The 22082-nt window shown below is 33.7% G+C and overlaps 1 protein-coding gene across 3 annotated transcripts; it reads right to left on the reverse strand.

The window, feature by feature from the left end:
- Positions 1-462: 462 nt before the first annotated feature.
- LOC149532818 (BAG family molecular chaperone regulator 5, mitochondrial-like) lies at positions 463-6075 on the reverse strand. 3 transcript variants are annotated; one of them, XM_089804736.1, is made up of 4 exons: positions 5332-6075; positions 3997-4298; positions 3534-3857; positions 463-1241 (listed from the first exon to the last, which is right to left on the reverse strand). In XM_089804736.1, exons 1-2 carry the CDS (start codon positions 5674-5676, stop codon positions 4044-4046), a joined length of 600 nt encoding a protein of 199 aa, XP_089660862.1. In that variant the 5' UTR covers positions 5677-6075; the 3' UTR covers positions 463-1241; positions 3534-3857; positions 3997-4043. The 3 variants fall into 3 exon arrangements, with proteins under 3 accessions (XP_089660862.1, XP_089660861.1, XP_089660860.1); XM_089804735.1 differs by having other exon boundaries at positions 3534-4298; positions 5332-5789; positions 5877-6074; XM_089804734.1 differs by having other exon boundaries at positions 3534-4298; positions 5332-6074.
- Between the last annotated feature and the right edge of the window lie 16007 nt (positions 6076-22082).

Raw genomic sequence — 22082 nt, forward strand, 5'->3', positions numbered from 1 at the left:
TCTTAACAATTCAGGGAAGTCAATACCTAGTACCTACAATCTGCATAAAATCCATACATGTACATACACATATATTCTAAACTAAATAAGTAATGGCGGGAAGTGGTGCATCGTGTGACTACAACTCTCTCTCTCAACTACATCAAAAACGTCAAACATAAAGAAAACATACGCGTACACCATACACATGCAAGTATGGGATAAAGTAACCATAGAAACCACATATAAATAATCCATCTACCATCATCATGAGATAACTGAAATCACTGACTAAACATACATATATCATCATTGAAAGAGTAATCATGAACACATTAAATAACCAAGTAACTCATCGCATATAAATCAACTAAGCATGAAATAATATCCAACAATCTGGAAACAATGTCACTAATCATCAAGCATAAACATAAAGCTGGCCTAAAAGAGTTCGACAATAATAAATGAAAAACAAACTAGGGGTACGCATTAAAGAAATATTGTATTGAACAAATTTTGGTATCCACTTTTCTTTTTAAATTTTCCAATTTAAGGTTCATATAAGTAATAAGATCTCCTCATGGAAAAATTTAGTACCTTCTTAGTTAATTCCCACAGTTATATTTATCTTTGGATGTATTATCTTCTCTTCATTTCCCATGTCTTTCCATAATCTATATAGATCAAGCAATTTTCACTCTTCTCCCACCTCTGTGACCTTGGTAGGATGTTCTAACTTGTACTAACAGCATCTATCTATTAGACTATTACTAGTTACGTAGAATAAAGAATCTTGCAAGACAAAAGCAGAAGAGGTGCTGTTACATTTTTCATGTTCTCGGTTTCAGGATGATCCCTCCCATGATTTAGTATAACTGTTTCCTCAAGAATTTCTCTCCCAAAGATATTTGAACTGTGTGTCCTAATAAGCATGAATGAGCATTTGAATCCTACAGTTCATCAGCTCAAAATCATTTAATTGAATATGTTATGAGGTGCCAACATCAGTCAGTTCAGTAGCTTACACTCGTTATTTTCCTTGTTCGTATCCTCAACCAATATTTAATCCATGAACACCCCCTTCGCACCCGATTTCTCCCAAAATTACAACTCTCGGCCTCTCTGTCTGAAGGTCCAATTGAAACTTCTGTACTGGCTCCTTCCTTAGATTTACTGGTGCTTATGTCATCCATCCTTCCTCAAGGCTGACCAATTCATGAGCTAAAAGTCCTTCTAGCCTCCCACACAAAAGATTGTACTTCCTGCATGCAGAGAATAGAAAATGAAAACCAGCACAAATGGCCTAAAATTCTAGAAAACTTCTGGAATATGAAAATGAAAACGATACTTTTAACAATAACAAATCTGAAAGTCTTAAATGAACTAATAGTTAAAAAGCAATGGTGTTGAGAAAACCCTATTATAAGTGAAGCTCTGGACAGAAACAAAGCTTACAACCCCTAAGTTTGATTAAATAAGAGTAAGAGAAAAACAGTTTATGAAACTGGAATATAGTTTAAGTAAAAACCAAACAAGCAGCCACAGATCTGAAAATGTTGAAATGGCACTAGCAACTACAGAGTTTGAAAATTTAAAAAATCTCAAATATGCCAAAATTCTACTATATCAACGCATTGAATAGTATTAACCAAGGTTGCATGGGTACGTGGGTACGGGAACGGGAACGGGTACGGGAGCGGGTACGGGTACGCATATTTTTCAAAATAGGGGACGGGGGTACGTGTGTATGCCTAATTTTTTCTATATAATTAATATTTTATAGAAAATATAAAAATCAAAATATCTGTCATGAGTCATGACATTGAGCATTCAAAACAAGATATTTGAAAATATAAGCCATAAGTCAAATATATATATATGCTATTGCTGAATGTTTAAAGTATTTTTCATAATAGGGGAGGGAGGTACTTGGGTATGTGAAACTTATTTTAAAATTACACTTTTATATTTATAAAAAATCTGATTTTATGAGTCATGACAATGGTTTTTTAAAACAAGAACAATGATAAAGTTTGCAAATGTAATGTACTGTTTTCAGTTTCAGATTTCCTATATGTTTGAAATAATAATACATGATAAATGCTTAGATGCATAACAAAGAAGGCAGACTTTAAACATGAACAAGAAGATCCTAAACCATATGACAATGACATATTGCAAATGATAAACTTTTGACTTGAACAGTGATAAAGTTTATTGTTAATGAGTATCAAAGTTTCAAACTGATTTGGTATTGAATTAAGTTTGATAAACAGCAAGCTAATACAAAAACAAAAAACCAAAAAAAAAAAAATCAGAATCTTAATCAAGGTCCTTAGCTATGATGCTCTCCACCGAGTACCCGGTACGTGGGATACGTGTACCCGGTACTTGGGTACGTGGGTACGAGTACCAGGGGTGTGGGTACGAGTACCCATGCAACCTTGGTATTAACAAAACAATGCAGGAACCTATTTCTTTTCTGGAGACTTATTGGTTGCCTCATTATGCCATCCACAATCTTTATGCAATATAAAAAATGAGATTGTATGAGCTTTTGGCCATCTCCTTATGGAGTGCAGTTTAAATACCAACACGCTAGCTAGTTTGTAAATTCAGGAGCTATGACTGAAAGCTTTACCAATCCCAAAGCAGGCTTTCGGGTGCAACATACAGGGAATAGATGCTAGTGTTCTCCATTGGTCTAACATATACTTGTTCCTAATATAGGCACTAGACCCAAAAAGCTTTGTCCATTCTGAAGCAAGCTTTAGAATACAGAAACTGGGGTAGGATCCTGTATCCCAAGGTAACTTCTGTTCACTCGTTACCATCATCCTACTTTGTAGTGGTGAATATTCTCTAGGCTTAAGGCTTAGGTTGTTTTTAACTAGGGGAGAGCAGGGCAAGATGAAGGGTTATTTTAACAATTGCTGCATGAAATGAATTCAAAAAGGTCAAAGTAAATAGGTTTAGAGGCAGAATCCCAAGTGATAGAATAAGGTGTTCAGAACAAATTAAATAGCGCATCCAACACTTTTCAAAAAAAGTAGCCCGTTAGATGAGACCAGCTGCAACACCAAGTGACTTTGATTAAAGCAAGACTCTTTGCACTTGGTGGCTAAGCCAAAGGTTACACAAAAGAAACAAGTTCCCAAACAGCTAAAAATACTGCTTTGGAGATCTCCTTGCCTTTTGACCATTTCTACTGTTTCTACCATTCTAAAAATCCCAATCTTCAATGGAATACAGTTATTTATCTTGGCTAAGGGTTCTTTCCACGTTACTATCGATTAATCAAGTTACCTGACTAGTAATCCACATTGCTACCTATATTCTATACTAAACTCTGTAAACGAGTTTTAGGAGAAGAATCCAAAGACAAACATAGGAAACAAAAATGAAAAATCATAACCCATTTGCATCCAGATACATTTATCAAAAATGTTTGCATGAGAAAATTGCAATTCACCGAGAACTCAATAATCCAATCTACTGATATTCACTAATCTAAGACCAACAATCCTTAGGATTACAATATGGAGTTAAAATACCTGAATTTCATCAAGTTTGAGCAACGGGACCATTAGTCCCTTTGTGCTTTTGAGAATTTTTTTCATTTTGATGCATCAATTGAAGAACATGAGGATCATGTCTACACAACTGCATTTCTTCAACAGTTTCCTTAATGCCAGCAATAACCTTGAGATTCTCCAGTGTCTGTCTTCCTGATGTAAAACCCTCATAAGGAAGACTTTACTTTGATGGTTCCAGTGGTCTCGTCCATTCAATCAGGAGGAACCATTTCACACCATGGGGGATCTATATACACAAAGCACACTGAAATTGAAATGGCTGAGGAAGAAAAGAACCTGAAACTGGAACACCAATGCTTTGTAAGTTTGTAGACTTCAACTCCACTCAATCTTGGAGATAATGCCGTTCATGCTCCAGACTTGTCAGAACAATTGAAATAGACAAACCTAATAAGCTAAAAAGCAATTATATATCATCCACCTCTTTATTTGATTTCCCACTATAAATCTTGTTATAAGGTGCCAACGTCAATCAGTCCAGTAGCTCCTACTCATTACTTTCCCCATCCGCATCCTCAACCAACATTTGTTCCCTGTACCCCTCCGACCCTCCTGCTTTCTCCCAATATTACAACTCTCATTCTCTCTGGTCTGAAGGTCAATTGGATCTTCTGTAACAGCTTCTTTAGATATACTGGTGTTTATGGCATCCACCATTTCATGAAGGCTGACCAGTTCATGAGCCACAGCCCTTCTTGCCTCCCGCACAAATGATTTCACTCCCTGCATGCAGAAACGAAATCCATGGCAAACGAGTATGCACAAATGGTCCCAAATTCTATATAAATTCTGGAACTGAAATGAAAAAAATATACTCCAACAAGAACAAGCAAGCAACTACAGGTATCCGGATGTCCTTGATGAAATAATAGTAATAAAGCAAAGGTATTGGTTAAACCCTGCCATAACTGAAACTCTGAACAAAAACAACCCTAAGTTTGATCAAATTTGTGTGAAATAGAAATTGTTTATAAAACTGAAGTATGGTTCAAGTAAAAGGAAACAAGTAGCCACAGGTGTCTAGAAATATATTGACGTGGCTCCAGATGCAGCAGAATTTGAAAAATTAAAACATCTCAAATCTGAATTCCAGCCATATTAATTAATGAGCATCACCGAAATTCTTCTATTTCTACACATTGAAGACTAGCACGAACAAAATCATGCAGGCATCTATTCTCTTTTCTTGAGATTTACGGGCCACCTCATTGTAGCGTCAATAACCTAAATGTGATATTAAAAAGGACGTTGTATGAGCTTTAGGTCACTTCCCTGTATAGTGCAGTCTAACAGCAAATACAATACTTAAGTGCTACAACTCAAAGCTACGTAAATCCTGAAGCAGGCTTTAGGGCGCAATATACAGGGATTGATGTTCGTATTCTCCTTTGGTCGACCACACACATCATTTCAATATAGGCACTAAACACTAAAAGCTTTGTCAATCCGATGCAAGACTTAGGCTACAGCACCTGGGGCAGGGAAGCTAGCACCATTAAGTGCTCCGAAACATTTTATACAGGTTACTATCGTCCTATTTTTCAGTAGTGGATATCATCTAGGCCTCCATTTTAAATTGTCTTGCTCAACTAATTAGGGGAAAGCGGGGTAAAATGATGGGCTATTTTAACATATGCTGCATCAAATAAACTTAAACGCATGTGGAATTTGCAAATTGCAGAGTACTCCATAATCATGTAATTCGCTATTCTAAAACCAAAAATACTTAGGGTTGATCAAAAACCGTTATAAATACCTGAATTTCGTCAAGTTTGAGCAACAGTGACATAATTCCCTCTGCGATTTTAACACGCTCTTTTTCATTTTGACGCATCAATTCAAGACATTGAGGATCGCTTATACGCCGTCGCATCTCCTCCATACTCGCCTTGACGCTGGCAATAACCTTGAGATTATCCAGGGTCTTTGTCTTCCTGACGCAAAACCCTCTGAAAACAGACTGTATTTTGACGGCTGCTGTGGTCTCGTCCATACGACGAGCGGGAGCCGCTACAGACCATGGGGAATCTATAGTCACAAAGCGCACTGGAATTGAAACGGCAGGGGAAGAAAGAGAGCCTGAGACTGGAACCCTGTACATACTTTGTGGGTTTCAATCCCCTGACCTCCTGGAGACAGAATTGCTCACTTCTCGAAGCAGCTGAAATGATAAATTGTCGCCCTGTTATATTGATTTTCTTTCTATAGTTCTGTCTGTAACACAGGAAAAAACAACATAAGTAAAGCAGTTCGAGTCGGAGAAAAGAGTCCCAGATTTTCAACAGCTGAATTCTTACGCACAAATCACATAAATAAATCAGAATCAGTTTTGCATTATGCCATTTGTCGCTCAGGCCATTGTACTTTAATGAGATAAGACAGTCTTCACTTTTAGGGGAAGAGCAACAGCACAATTCTGCAATTAACGAGTAAAGAAACCGTGAAAATATAGACTAGTAATCGCACTTAGTGTGCAATTGGTACGAGAGAGTCATGGAAGTAATTGATCATTTTTGGTCTCTCTCTCTTCTCTCTTTTTTTCTTGATGTTTTATTATTTTATCTCATCGTTTATATCTCTTTTTTATCTTTTTCTCTATTTTTCTAAATCTTTTTCTATCTTTATCTTTTGATCTATCTGTATGTCCATCTAATTTTCTCCCATCTGCTCACTCTATATTCATCTCTCCATCACCCCCTTCCTATATCTTTAAATTTTTGCATCTCCATATTTTTTCTTCAATCTTTCCCTCTATCTCTATCTCTATCTCTATGCCTACCTTTTATCTCTTCATGTCTCTCTCCCTATTTATCTCCCCATTTCTGCATCTCTCTATATATCACTTTCTATTTCTATCTTTATATATATCATCCTTACTCATTTTCTATTCTTTATATATTTATATATTTCATTCCCACTCTCTCCCTTTCTAATCTTCTTCTCCTCTTCATATCCTTTGCTTCTAAATCTCCATCTAGATGTACCTCTTTCGCTTCTCCTCTTCAAACCTCTCCCTCTTTCTAGCCCCCTCTTCCTATCTCTCTCATTCTCTCTCTTTTTGCAATATATATCTCTCTCTCTCTCCCTTTTATTTCTCTCTTTATCTCCATCTCAATATCTATCTTCTCTTCTCCCCTCTCTCCCTTCCCACTTCACTCTCTCTCTCCTCTCCATGATCTCTACTTACTCCATATATATATATATCACCAAAAACTCTAGAAACCCAAGATATTTAATAACAAAATATTTTTTCCTATGAATTCCTAACTACTTTCTAATGCGCCCTTCTTATCTCTCTTTTTAAGAGTATTGATTAAGAATATGGTAATAGAAATCTTTCTAATGTGCGGTTCATGTCTCTCTTTTTAAAAGTATTAATTAAGAATATGGTAATAGAAATCTTTCTAATGTGCCCTTCATATCTCTTTTTAAAAGTATCGATTAAGAATATGGTAATAGCAATCTTTCTAATGTATCTCTTTTTAAAAGTATTGATTAGAAATATGGTAATAGAAATCGATGCTATCCCTATGACTCTCAGATCCAAAATCTGCACTAAACTTTATAACAAATGGATTTCTAACCGTGAAATAGCCACAAACCTTGCCCAATCTAAGCAGGGTGTCTAGCAAAGCTCCAAGAATTGGAAGAAACATGTCATCCAAATGCAAGGGCCCATGGCATTCAACATAAGATCACTCCCATCGAATAGAAAGGAAGATGCCTTGTACGTGATGAATCCATACACCTCCAACAACAATAGATTCCTGACAATAGTTTTCATACATAGCAAAAACCCATAAGTCTCTTCACATGTTTCAAAAGAAGATTTTGCAGAAGAATATTTGGCTTATACAATTGCCGACTCAACCAAAATCAAAAACATCTCCGGTAGTTCCACCCGATTGGATTCATCAATTCCATCAGATACCAAGTTTTGTTGGGACGTAAGGCCTTTAAGAGCAAACCTATTTTGGGTTCTATAGTGAACAAGCCCACATTACAAAACGAACAGAGCAATCAACAAAAACTTCATGAAAGCCATGGATGATGAAGATCTCGTGACATAGCAGTTTCTTCACCAGATTGGATTATGGAACAAACAGATCCAACTGCAACCACAAGAATCAGATGAACAGGTTTGTAAGCCTCAAATCTTCACGTGCACGGTTAGCATTCTTCGCATAAGGAAATCTTTATTTTCAAATCTTCTTAATCACTAACAAAAATTAATGCACTGCCCAAATTTGGCAATACACGGTCGATTTTTATCGCAGTTTTAATTTCACTTATTTCATTGCTATTTTTTCACAGAATTATTCGACTGCTGACCAGGCTGGCGAATTTTATTCTTCCAGGAATAATGATTTTAATTAGATTTGAGGGAACCTAGTTAAACTAATATACAGAATTAGGCCTACCACAAACATTTAAAATTCACAGGGTAAAGGAGTCTTTCATAACATTGTTTCTTTGCCTCCAGATTAGACCCTCAAACCTTGAGTCTCACATGGCAAGAGTTTTCTATTTTTTATGTTCGGTTTTTGTGAGAATGAGGACGACTTAAATATCACACACTAAGATGTTATTCTTATGCTAAAAGTTTTAAATAGTCAAAGTTGATTTTTTTTTTAAAGCTTAATTTCTTCCCTCGTGTGTGATGTTTAAGGTTTAAGGATGGCTAAGAGTGCAAACTGATCCTAATTTGAAAGAATGAAATAGACCATTTTTATCGATACATGTATATAGACAACGACTTGTCACTTCAATCATAGCACACAATGAATTCCTCCCTCCAACTTTCAGCAAACAGCTGCCAGCTTGCAATTACTTTGAAATGCCCAAGTCACAATTGCTGTCCACTTGCAATTACTTTTGAAGAAACAATGATGTGCAGTTGGGATCAATTACATGGTTGTCCATATCTATGTTCGAGTTTCAGCCATTGATCTTCAATTTGAGGTTCTCTTTCTCATATAGGGAAACACCTTCAACATAATAATCAATGATGGTGTAAAATTGTGATGAGGAAGGATTTCGTTTGAAAGAAGAAAAATTGGATGGAACAAAATATAAATGACTATATGAAACATCAAGGTTACAAGGGTGTTTTCATATTGATATAGAAATAAAAAAAGTTTGTTACAAAAGCTTTTTAGATTGTCAAGCGGACTAATAATATGAGTTGAAAAAAGGCTCACTACATCAAAGTATTTAATTCAATTCGGAAACATATAAGGCTTTCTTAGGGGTAACTAATAAGAGATGAGTTGATGGAAAAGGCTAAAGGAGTGGGAAGAGAACTTGTTTGTTTTGTGAGACAATTGTGATTGACACTTATTAATGCTTTCTAATGAAGTCCACATTGTATGAAGACATTTGAGCTCAATATGAAATCATCTTGAAGGCCAACAACATGCACAATTTATTTTAGGACAAGATCAACCAAACTTTAAGATTGGTTATGAAGATCCATAGCAAGAGGTCAAACATGGAAAGGAATATGGAAATAGATTAAGGTTGTGATTTCATGGTCCCTTAGACTATTAAGTCTCATAGACATTATGAAAATCTTTCATTCATTCATTCATACATATATACATTTGATCTCAACAATTTTAAAAACATGATTCAAAGTCTAATTGACTTTCACTCATTATTTTTTCAACTTGAGTTTGATAAGAAAATATTCATACACTTCCTACATAAAATTAGAAATTTGTTGTCTCGCTCCAAATTACATATATAAGGGTTATATAGTAGGAGAGCACTAGCAATCGAGCATGTTCTAATAGTTGTGCACTACTTCCCAATTACTATTTTTAAAGGAGCCAAAAAACTAAAAACTAAAATTTCGTTGATAAGTTTTTACATGTACTAATAGTCGTTAGTCTATAGCTCTTTTGGTTGATAACTGCACCACTAATGGGAGATTTGTCCATAAGTACTATGTCCTCGAGTCCATAATTCTTGGGGCATCTTTAAGTAGGTGTTAGGCAACACTTTGAAATGACCACTTTTTGACTCTTCAATTCTTAACAAATTGTACATAGAGATTTGTTAATTCCTAGAGGCCAAAAAATATTTTTTAAGAAGCTAGTATGTGAAGACCACAAAAAATAATATTTGAAATTCAATATATAGTTTAGGCATTATATGTTCATGAAGTTAGTTATAATGGTTATTGGTATGCTTCCTCTATAATTGTGTTTCTCAGATAGGAGAGCATTAGTCACAATGACCTCTACCAACAAGTGATCCATCTTATGTCTCAACTTTAGGTTAAGATTGTTCCTAGTTCTTCATAAATAGATTGTGGTCTATCATGAAATCTTTAAATATTGAAAACAAATATTCATAAAACCTCTTTGATGTGTTTTTATGGTATATTTATGCCTAACAAAGTTTGTGATGATTATGGGTGACTCAAAATTGAAGAAGTATTACCAACTAATTGTTATTTCTTGGATAAGAATTTGAAAAAAAATGTTCTAAGGTGGGTTTTCAAGTGTTTAAGTCTCATTACTTGGTAGATGTTAAGTAATGGCATGATTCCATTACTCAAGTTTTTGAACAACAAAATCATTGAGTAAAAAGTTCCCAAACTTAGGCTTGGCTCGAACTTAGCAAGGCTGACTCACCTTGTGACTTGGCATATATAGTCAACAAAGTGAAAAATAAATCTTAAAATTTAGATATTTTTAAGGACTATAAACTCGTTTTACACACCCATTTTTAAAAATAAAGCTTAAGGACAAAATAACATCATCAAATAGAAGATAATTTGATCATGTATATATAAACATACATTGATCATGTAAGTACATTAATGTAAATTATTGTTGAAGGAAATCGAAAACTTAGATATATAAAATTATAGATATTGTCAAATGTATATAAACTCTTGGAATATAAAATCTATGAGATCAAATGCTTCAAACATATGTGAAAATGAAGAAAAAAAGGGCTCTGGCTTAGTCTTAGTCTCATTCTTAGAGTAACATGCATCTCTCCTACAAAGGCATCAAAGGTAAGTCTTGGATGATTGAATTTCGTAGTTTTTTCTTTTCAAGTGTGACTCTAACCAACATTAGTTATATCTAATTATGCTCTATCCTCTTCCTCTCCCACAACCACAACTTAAGCCTATATATCCACTTGGTCAACCCTCTTAAGGTCCTAATTAGTAAAGTCGGGATTGGTAGACTCAGTGACCTAGTCAGATTCTAGATTGACCAACTCTAATATGATTGGGCTTGAGTTGTTATCTAAAATCTATTTGGTGTTGGGATGAAGTTTGTGATGAACGAATTCTAGAACATTCAATATCTTCAAGGATATGCCATTTTAATTGAATATGCTAAAACTTTCTCTAGTTGTGCTCATGACTTGAAGCATTACATGGTTGGCTTATTATAGGAATGGCAATTTTCTAAAGGTTTGAGGTTGTAGGTCCAAACTTTTGTCACCATCTATCTTAAATAAGGAAAAGAAAAGAAAAAATGTCGCAGTTACAACTTTAAGAATATATTCTAAAACCAAATTATGCACTTGAAATATATTTCTACCTAGTTATAATTTTGTGCAAGCAACTTTGCACATTTGGTTTTTGAAAATCTCCCCAACTGCATTACCAAATGTCTCCATTTTCTATAATGTAAATCTAGTATTGCCAGTAAACATATGGTACCACTTAATAGAGTCCACTAAGAACCTCCTTATCCTCCTTGAAATCATGAAAGAAATGGAACGTCAAATTGAGTTGATAAGTGGTTGCATGGATGTGTTTATGAAGTTAGTGGTGTCATCTCCCATCAATTATTGCATAAAACTAGACCATACTTATGTGTTCATCTCCTCCACACACACACACACATAAATATGGGTGACATCATGACACAAACAAACCCTTGTGCTAACTAAATGGAATTGGTGCATTAAATCCTCTGAAGTGAAGTAAAAGGTATATTCCAATCATCTGATCTATGCTGAAAAATATATCCAACTGGACAACATAATCATCTGCAAAAGCTCGATCTTATTTAATGTGTTTGGACAAAGTTGTCAATGACAAAATTGCATTTCCTTAATTTCTACATTTGGCCACCATCTTTCCATAAGTGGCTATAATTTCATTCTTGGGAAATCATATTCAACATTCAAGTAGTGTTAGGTACTGAATCATGCATTCTACCATTGTCCTCCATAGTCTTGGATGGATTAGATTAAACAATTTTTGCATGTCTTCCTTAAATATGACTCCTACTAGATCAACCTATTGTTACATTGTATCCCGATCAAAACTTATACAGGTAATATAGCCAAAAAAAAAAATTTAGCAAATTCATCATACTCCTTTTAAACCAGTTATTTCCAAAGGGACCCTTGACACAAATATGCAAGGTTCCATAACTCATACACCAATGTCGAATAGGATCATATTCCAATCCAAGGCTATGTAGGAGATCTCTTTCTTCTTCATCATCCATAAAATCATGACGCAAATGATAAACAATAGATCCTCTTACTTGAAATAGCTAATTTTCCAAAATCAATGATTCAAGTAGTCATTACACTATATGACTGAATAAAAATGGTAGGATTATACCATTATTTGATCTAATAAACATCAATGTGTCATCTTCTCTATACCAATCGGGTTCGAACCAAAAATTATTCCATCATTATAAATGGATCTTGCTAATACCATAGTGAGAGCATCTACTAATGGATTACTTTCCCCTTTTATCCATTCAATATCAAAGTCATAACCAAGGAATTCAAAATAACATCATGTTATCCTTCCTTGGGCTATATCCTTATTAGGATTCTTTTTGAACACGATTACCATGGCTTGGTTGTCTATTCTGATTGTAAAGTTTTACTAGCTTAAGAAATATTTTGAACTTTTCAATACCCTTTTTTACTACCAATATCTCCTTTTCAAATATATGATATCTACTTTAAGTATCAATAAAGGTACCTAACCTTTAGCCACAAATATTTATTTTCCCATCTTCTTGTTCCTGTATCAACAAAATGGACAAAGTTGGGTTAGAAGCATCAATAGATAAAATGGATGGTAAATATTGTGTTGGCATCTATTATGATGGAAAATGTTGGAATTCATATTTAATTCTTTGTACCACTTCAGGTGCCTTTAATGACCATTCATCTTTATTTTCCTTTAAATGATCTTGGATTTCTTTTCTATCTTTTGCCAGACCTTTGTAGAATAGTGAAACATAATTTCAAACAACCCAAAAATATTTGAATTTGCTTCCTATCTTTAAGTATATTAGGGAGCTCTTGTATTCTCTATAGAATATGAGGTTGCAACCAAATTTGACCTTAATTTAAATTAAAACCAAGGAAATCAATTGGTATTTTCTAATAACCATCTTTTTAGTTGATAGATAGATTCTGTGATTTTTTTTGTTGCAAACAGTTCCTCTTGATGTTGCAAACATTTGACTATTGAATCTAAGAAAATAATGATGTCATCAATATAAACATTGTTGAAAATAATTGATCAATTGTATGTTGTCTTTGATGTTACACAAAATGTCATATTTTTACTAGTCAGTGTATGTCAAGCTCACTCGGGCAATGAAGACAATTTCCTATATCTACCAAGCATTCTAGTGTTTTCTAAGTTCAGAAGATAGTGTCTACCGAGTTCACTCAGATGTCAAAGAGAAGTTCATGGAAGTTGAGTGTTAACCAAGCTCACTCAGGTAACAAGGGAAAGTTGGATGGAACTAGTGTTAATCGAGATCACTCAGTTACCAAAGGAAGTTTGCGAAGATGTAGTGTTAACCAAGTTCACTTGGTTAACATAAGAAAATCATTTCAGTGTTAGTATCTACCAAGCAGTGTCAGCTAACGAAGGATTTTCTTGTTTTGGCATATTGAGTTTAATGGATTTGTTTGTTGGTTCTAGCCAACTAAGGAGATGAATACTGATTATTCTAAGTTGTATTCAAGCCAAATTAACAATGTTAATAATAGAAGTCTAAGGTCAAGTTGAGGATTGAAAGTGTGAGAATGTGTGGAAGATAAGAAGATTCTTAGAGAAAGAGAATTGGAAGGATGAGAAGAATATCCTTGCTGGGCAGAAGAGATTAATTTGATCAGGAAGGATCAAGCATTCAAGCTAGAATTGAATCTAAAATTAGCAATACAGTTGCATCAGCAATCAGGTCATGTCATTCTTACTCTCTAACCATTGTAGCAGTGTATCAAATCTCTTAACAGAGTTAGCTTAACAACTATTTGCCAAATCCTCTAACAAGGTGGTATTTCTAGAGTGAAGTATCTAAAGACCACTAATAAGGCCACTCCTAATAGGGTGATTAAATCCTCTAACAGTGTCTCACCTAATAGTGTGTTTTGTAACCTTTAACAGGGTTGGCTCCTAACAGGGCTCACTTCAAAAGAGTGAAAACAATAACTAGTTGTGGAATTGGTGGTTTTTCCCAAATTGGGTTTCCACATTAAATCTTGGTGTCACTTGTGTTCATGCTATTTATTTTATGTGTATGCAACTAAGTTAATTAAGATTAGTCATAGTTAATATCTTAAGATCTACATGTTCAATATTTTCCAAGTAAGAGTCGATTTTATAATGCTTTTTGAGTTACAACATATTGTTAGTGTTAATTGAGTGGTTGTGTGTTAACAAAGTAACAACAATTTTAGCAAAGTTTATGTTTTGTATTGACATCTAAGGGATCTGGGGAATATTTTAGTGGTAATTGATTCACTACTTCCCTCTTAATTACTCCTCTTATATTTCTGACAATTGGTATCAGAGCTTTTGGTGCTTGCAGAGAAGGCTTAAAGGACCTAAGCTAAAGATTGGGATGTCTTATAGGAGAGAGATTCCCAAGTTGAACAAAGATAACTTCAAGTCATGACAGGAACTTATGAAGCTACATTTGGCAACCATCAGTGATTCAGGTCTAAAATATTTGAATGCTCAGTATAAATCTCCTACTAGAACAATGACCATGGAGGAGATTGTTGAAAAGAAGAATCTTAACATCATGATGATTGACATTGCATCAACTCTTAACTATGCTAAATTTGATGAGGTCAAAGGGTGTGCTACTACTCATGAGATGTGGACAAATCTAAAGGATATCTATGGAGGCAATGATAATGTGAGAAGAACCAAGGAAGAAAGATTGAGAGGTCATTATGATTAGATGAAAACATTGTAAAATATGTTGAGAGAATCAAAGCTAATGTTAGTGCAATCAAAGCCTCTAGAGGGAAAATTGAAGATGTGATAGTGGTAAGTAAGGTACTCAGAACCCTTCTTCCTATCTATGCAATCAGAGTGTCATCATTCAAGAGATGCGATGTGATCCATATAATAAGATAAACTTGGATGCTTTAGTGGAAAGATTGATATCATTTGATCTAGACAACTATGATAATTATGTCCCTAGTTCTAGCAATCCTGAGTCTCCATTTGAAGCCAGGTTGAAACTCAAGAAGAAAGCTACAATTCTAAAGGAAAAAAATCTAAAAGTGAAGAGGAACATAGTTATGATAGTGATCTTGAAGCCATTGAAGCACTGCTTGCAAGGAGGCATCCCAAAGGAAAAGGAAAGTACAAAGACAAAATTCCTCTAATCTACTTTTCTTGTGAAGAAGTTGGTCACATTGCTGCAAGATGTCCAAACAAAGAGGACAAAGATGAAAAGAAGAACAAGTATAAAGGCAAGAAGGTTTTTAAAAGCTACAAGGACTATAGGGACAAAGGTAAGAAGTCTTGTTTCATGGCTAAAGATTCAGATAGTAGCGATGATGATGAAATGGTCTATATTTCTGTAAAAGATGAATCTGATAATGAAGAAGATAAAATGGCACTTATTTCTCATGTTAGAAAAAATAATGCCTAGATTATTGATATTGGTTGTTCTCATCATATGACTAGTGATAAAAAAATGTTTGAACATATGGAACTCTATAATGGTGGAAGTGTAATATTTGGAAACAATGAACCATGTTGCATAAAAGGAAAAGGTTATATTTATCTAACCAATGAACTCAGATGTGATAATGCTTATTGGGTTGAAGGATTGAGACATAATCTGTTGAGTGTGGCACAGTTGAATGACATTGGATTCAAGGTAGAATTCATGAATGGGAAGGCCAAGCTACTAGATGGAAAAGGAAATCTAGTTGGGCCTAGTAACCAAACAAAAGGTAACCTATTCTACCTAAATCTTAGTGAAAGATCATGTTTCATTGCTCAAGTAGAAGAAAGTTGGTTATGGCATAAAAGGTTATGTCATGTAAAACTTGATAACTTGATCAAGATAACCAAAAATAAAAGAGTAAGAGGTATTCTTAGTTTGAGGAAACCTAATATGGGCCTATGCAAAAATTGTCAAATTGGTAAGATGGGAAAGATAAGTTTCAAGAGCAAGAACTATCATTGTGAAGAAGTCTTGGAGTTGGTTCATACAAACCTTTGTGGACCTATTGGCATTGAGAGCTACAATGGAGATAACTACTTTATTTTATTTTTTGATGATTATTCCAAGATGATGACAGTGATGTATTTGAAAGATAAGTTTGAAGCTTTTCAAAAGTTTAAGTGGTATATGGCTAGAGTTGAGAAAGAAACAGGAAAAAATATGAAATGTTTGAGATCAAATAGAGGATGTGAATTCTTTTGAATTCTTTTCTAATGAATTCAATGAATTTTGCACTAAAAGAGGAATCAAAAGACAAGTATTATCCCTTGGTACACCTCAACATAATGGTATAGCAGAAAGAAGGAATAGATCAATCATGGATTGTGAACCTTGTTGATAGAAAAGAATATTACAATCAAATATTGGAAGGAAGCAATCAGTACATTAGTTCATACCTTGAACAGAGTACAACTAAAGAAAGACTCAAATCAAACTCCTTATGAACCCAATGTAAGTTACTTGAAAGTATTTGGTAGCAAATGTTATATTTTGAAGGAGACTAGGAAAGATGAATTTGATGTTAAAAGTGATGAAGGCATATTCCTAGGATACTCTAGAAGAAGTAAAGCATACAAATGTTTGAATCTAACTACTTATAAGATCATAGAAATTACACATGTGAAGATTGATGAGTTTGCAAAAAATAGTGAAGAAGGGAGCAGCAAAGAACTTGAAGATTACAAAAAAACTATTTACTTTTAACCTAATACATTTCCTAATCCAATTGGAAGTCAACAAACTTCACCTCCCGAGTCCCCAAAATCTCTAGAAGTACATGAGTTGCAACTAGTGCAGCCTAAGTCATAGTCTAAAGGACCTGAGTCACAGTTAGAGGCTATCAAGTTGTAGCGAGTGCAACTTGATTCTGAATCTAAAGGACTTGATTCATAGACAGTGGAACCTAAGCATGATGTAGAAGATCATGGTGAGGCAAGTGGAACAAGTTCTAAATCCAAAGTACCTATATTAGCAAAATATGTCAGAAGGCACCATGCACTTGAGCAAATCATTGGAGACAACTCAAATGGTACAATGGCAAAGGAACAAATTGGAAGGTACATTTTTTCTTACTAAATTTGAAGTTAGAATAGTTAAAGATGCTTTAGATAATGAAAGTTGAACTAAAGCAATGAATGAAGAGATAGAACAAATAGAAAGGAATAAGACCTAGACTCTTGTTCCTAAACCCAAGGATAAGATTATAATTGGCACAAAGTGGGTTTTTAGAAATAAGCTGAATGAAGATGGAGAAGTTTCAAGAAATAAAGCAAGGTTAGTATGCAAAGGTTATTCTCAAGAGGAAGGGATTGATTATGGTGAAACTTTTTCTCTTATTGCAAGATTAGAAGGTGTTAGGCCCTTACTCTCTTATGTTGCATATAAAGGATTTAAAGTATATTAGATGGATGTTAAATTTGCATTCTTGAATGGAATTCTTGAAGAGGAAGTTTATATGGAACAACCTAAAGGTTTTGTAGATCCTAGCAAAAAGGGATATGGTTTGTAAACTATTTAAAACATTTTATGGTCTCAAGAAAGCTCCTAGAGCTTGGTATGAAAGACTTCATAGTTACTTGATGAAGATTGGTTTTCAAAGGACAAGTGATAACAAAAACATACATCAAAGAAGGATTAGACAAGAAGATTGTATTGGTAGAAATCTTTGTGGAGGATAAATTATTTATTGGAAATGATGATTTGTGCAAAGATTTTTTAGAGGAAATGAGTAAGGAATTTGAGATGTCAATGTTTGGAGAAATCAAATTATTTGTTGGCTTGCAGATTCAATAGAAGAAAGATGGTATCTACATTACTCAATCTAAGTCTATCAAACTACATACAGATCAATGATTAGCAAACTTTGATATGTTGTACATACTAGGCCTGATATTGCTCTTGCAATTGGTATGGTGGCAAGATTTTCAGATAATCCTAAAGAAAATTATATGATGGCAATAAAGAGAATTATGAGGTATTTGAAGGGTACTGAGAACTATGGATTACGGTACAAGAAATGAGGAAATTTTGATTTAAAAGCCTTTACAGATACAGATTGGGCAGGAAGTGTTGATGACAGGAAGAGCACTAGTGGTGGAGCATTCTTTCTTGGTAAGATATTAGTGTCTTGGACAAGTAAGAAGAAAAAATGCATTTCTTAGTCTACAATAGAGGCAGAGTATGTTGTAGCAATAGTTAATTTTTCTAGTATTGTTTGGTTCAAGAAACTATTGGTAGTTATGAAGGTAGAAATCAAGAATCTAGTGGTTATTTTGTGTGATAACATAGGTGCAATTAATATATCAAAAAATCTTGTGATACATACCAAGACTAGGCACATTGCAATAAAATAATATTTTCTTAGAGAATTGGTGCAAGACAAAGATATAAGATTGGAATATGTGAATACTAAAGAACAAATTGTAGACATATTCATTTTTGTATCTAAGAGGTAAGTTATGTGTTATTCCCCTATCTAAAGCTCACTAAATGAAGTTTAGTGATGCATCAGCTAGTGCATGTTGAAGATTAGTCAAGTTGATGCAGTAAAGAAAAGGCATATTGCATATGAATCAATACATCAAGTATATTAATATTCATTGAATATTGTCTTTCGCATAAGATGTCAAAGAGGGAGAGTTTGTCATAGTCATATCACAAAAAATTTATTTGAAGATGTCAAAGTGGAATAACTTGGTCTGATATCAAAGAGTGAGAGTTTGCTATCAGAAGAAGATGTTGAAGAGAGAATTTGCTGATAGAGGGAGAAACTAAAGTCAGAGGGAGTTCACATTGATAGAGAGAGTTCTCATGGATAAGAAGTAGACTGAAAGTAAGGATATTTTCCTTAATTTATTTTTCTCAGAAATTTAATTGTATTATGACATGTTGTGTTGCCATCAATGCTAAAGAGGGGCATTGTTGAAAACAATTAATCAGTTGTATATTGTGTTTGATGTTACACAAAAAGTCATATCTTTACTAGTCAGTGTATGTCAATTTCACTCAAGTGATGAAGACAATTTTCTGTGTCTACCAAGCATTCTAGTGTTTGCTAAGTTCATAAGACAGTGTCTACCGAGTTCACTTGGATGTTGAAGAGAAGTTCGCAGAAGTTGAGTGTTAATTGAGCTCACTTGGGTAACAAAAGAAAGTTGGATGGAACTAGTGTTAACCAAGCTCACTTAGTTACCAAAGAAAGTTTGTGAAGATGTAGTGTTAACCAAGTTTACTTGGTTAACATAGGAAAATCATTTCAGCATTTGTATGTATTGAGCAGGGTCAGCTAACAAAGGATTTTCTTATTTTGACATATTGAGTTTAATGGATTTGTTTGTTGGTTCTAGCTGACTGAGGAGATGAATATTAATTATTCTAAGTTGTATTCAAGATGACTTGACAATGTTAATGATATAAGTACAAGGTCAAGTTGAGGATTGAAAGTGTGAGAATGTGTGGAAGATAAGAAGATGCTTAGAGGAAGTGAATTGGAAAGATAAGAAGAATATCCTTGTTGGGCAGAAAAGATTAATCTAATCAGAAAGGATCAAGTATTTGAGCTAGAATTGAGATCTAAAATCAATAATATAGTTGCATCAGCAATCAGGTCATATCATTGTTACTCTTTAACCATTGTAGCATTGTATCAAATCTCTTTATAGAGTTAGCTTAACAACTATTTGCCAAATCCTCTAACAAGGTGGCATTTCTAGATTGAAGTGTCTAAAGACCTCTAACAAGGCCACTCCTAACATGGTGATTAAATCCTCTAATAGGGACACACCTAACAATGTGTTTTGTAACCTTTAATAGGGTTGGCTCCTAATAGGGCTCACTTGAGAAGAGTGAAAAATAGTAACTAGTTGCAATTGGTGCTTTTTCCCAACTGAGGTTTCCACGTTAAATCTTGGTGTCACTAGTGTTCATGTTATTTCTTTTATGTATATGCAACTAAGTTAATTGAGGTTAATCATATTTAATATCTTAAGATCTCCATGTTCAATATTTGCTAAGTAAGAGTTGATATTATAGTGCTTTCCGAGTTACAACATATTGTTAGTGTTAACTGAGTGCCTGTATGTTAACCGAGTAACAATAATTTTAGTAGAGTTTATGTTTTATATTGAAATCTAAGGGATTTGAGAAATATTTTAGTGGTAATTGATTCACCCCTCCCCTCTCAGTTACTCCTCTCATATTTCCAACAAATGTCACAAACATCTTTTAGATGCTTTGATTTATGATCCATTCTTCTTTGAAAATAAGTTAGTGCAATGAAAAGACCAAAAGGCATAGCATTCCATTCATATAGTTCTTGTGGGACTAAAAATGCACTCTTATATCTATTTTTTTCTTTTATTTTGATCTACCAAAATCTTGACTACAATCAAACTTAGAGAAAACCTTCTTGTTAGCTACCCTCTAGATTTAATCAACGCTAAAAAGAATTGGATAACTAAATGGAAGGATAATATCATTCAAAGTTTTAATATCAATTCAAAATCTTTTTTCTCTCTCTTTTTTCAGCTCTTTTGTTTACTAGAAATGTAGGGCATGATAAGGGGATCTTGCTAGGTCTAATGAAATGACCATCTAATAGTTCTTGAAGATGCTCATCCATTTCCTTTACTTTTGTAGGGCTCATTAAGTAGGTTGATTCATGTGGAACAACAGGCTAATATTTTGGTTTGATTTGTATTTCATATTCTTCGTGATCCTGGGACTTGAATTGTGATGGGTTCAAACTAGAACATCCATTTTCAATTTGATTCCTGATTTCATCAAATAATTTATATGGTGCCTCAAATATTTCTTTTATAGTTTTCTTTTTCTTTTTCTTTTTCTTTTTCTGATCAAATTTCCATAAACAATTTTGAGAGTTGGAATATCAATTTATCCATCTTCATGTTTAAGAGATATCTTATGTTTCCAAAATTGGAGCGATTGATATTTTGTGAGGAAAAGATATCCAAGAAGCACATCGTCATCTAGATAATTATAATCTATGAAATCAGTAACAACATTTCTCTCATTATCTCAACATGAACATCTTGTGCATATGTTTTCATGTTAATCCTTTGATCATTAATATCATAAGTATTTGGCATATCAGGTCTTGTTTTCTAAAATTTTGGTGGTATAACATTTATTTTGGCTAAGCATTTGGCTTAGCCTATGTCTACAAATACATTTAATGGAATTCTTTTAAATCTAGGAAAATAAAAGTTTACTCTAATATAATTACCATGATTTGCAAGTAAAAAAGAGCATGCTTTATCCCTTGTTTTCAAACATAGGATTATATTTATAAAATTTCTCTAATTCATGGATTTCAATTTTGTTTGCTTCTAGTTCTTGATTATTGATTTCTCCACAAAATAACCACTTAACAGAAGATTAAAAATCTTAAAGATTCTAGAAAATATATCTTTCTTTCCTATATCTTTTTTTTTTCTTACATGTGCAAAATCTTCATTCTAGGAAGTTATTTGTCCATAATCTGGAAAATTATTCCTTTAATTACTTAATTTTCCTGATAATAGTCTAATTGCATAGAGAATTTTATGAAGTTTAGTGTAGGTAACGCTAGTTATATCAAACATTTCCACAAGAGTATCTATGCACATACAAATAACATTATAGGGTTCAACAATCTTATCAATATTTTAGAAATACCCACTAGAAGAATAAGGTCTCACTTGTTCTGGCCTAGAGTTTAATGTTAGGGCATCTTTCATTTATATGTCCATGTTAATATTTTTGATAGATCCCCATGGTTCTATAGACTTTAACTAATTATATCTTGAAAAATTAAAATTATTTCTTTCTAAATCTTCTATTGAATTGTGTATAGAAGATTCTATGTCTAAATCACTAAGAGACATTTCAAGACTATTTGCATTTGAAGTTTCTCCTTCTAATTCTATATTTACATTTCCAGGCTTATCCATATAAATAGGTTTAGGTTGCTCTTTCACATTATTTTGCTCTCATAGAAAATCCTTAAGTCCATCTT

This window comes from Cupressus sempervirens, chromosome 10, assembly GCF_028749045.1.
Source record: "Cupressus sempervirens isolate cs-2001-9-10 chromosome 10, ASM2874904v1, whole genome shotgun sequence".
NCBI lineage: Eukaryota > Viridiplantae > Streptophyta > Pinopsida > Cupressales > Cupressaceae > Cupressus > Cupressus sempervirens.

Excerpts from the sequence above, each read along its gene's own strand:
- LOC149532818 (XM_089804736.1), bottom strand. The coding sequence starts at position 5,676 with ATGTACAGGGTTCCAGTCTCAGGCTCTCTTTCTTCCCCTGCCGTTTCA. Across the intron at positions 4,299-5,331 it reads TCAAACTTGACGAAATTCAG|GGAGTGAAATCATTTGTGCG; the intron begins GTATTTATAACG and ends TTCTGCATGCAG.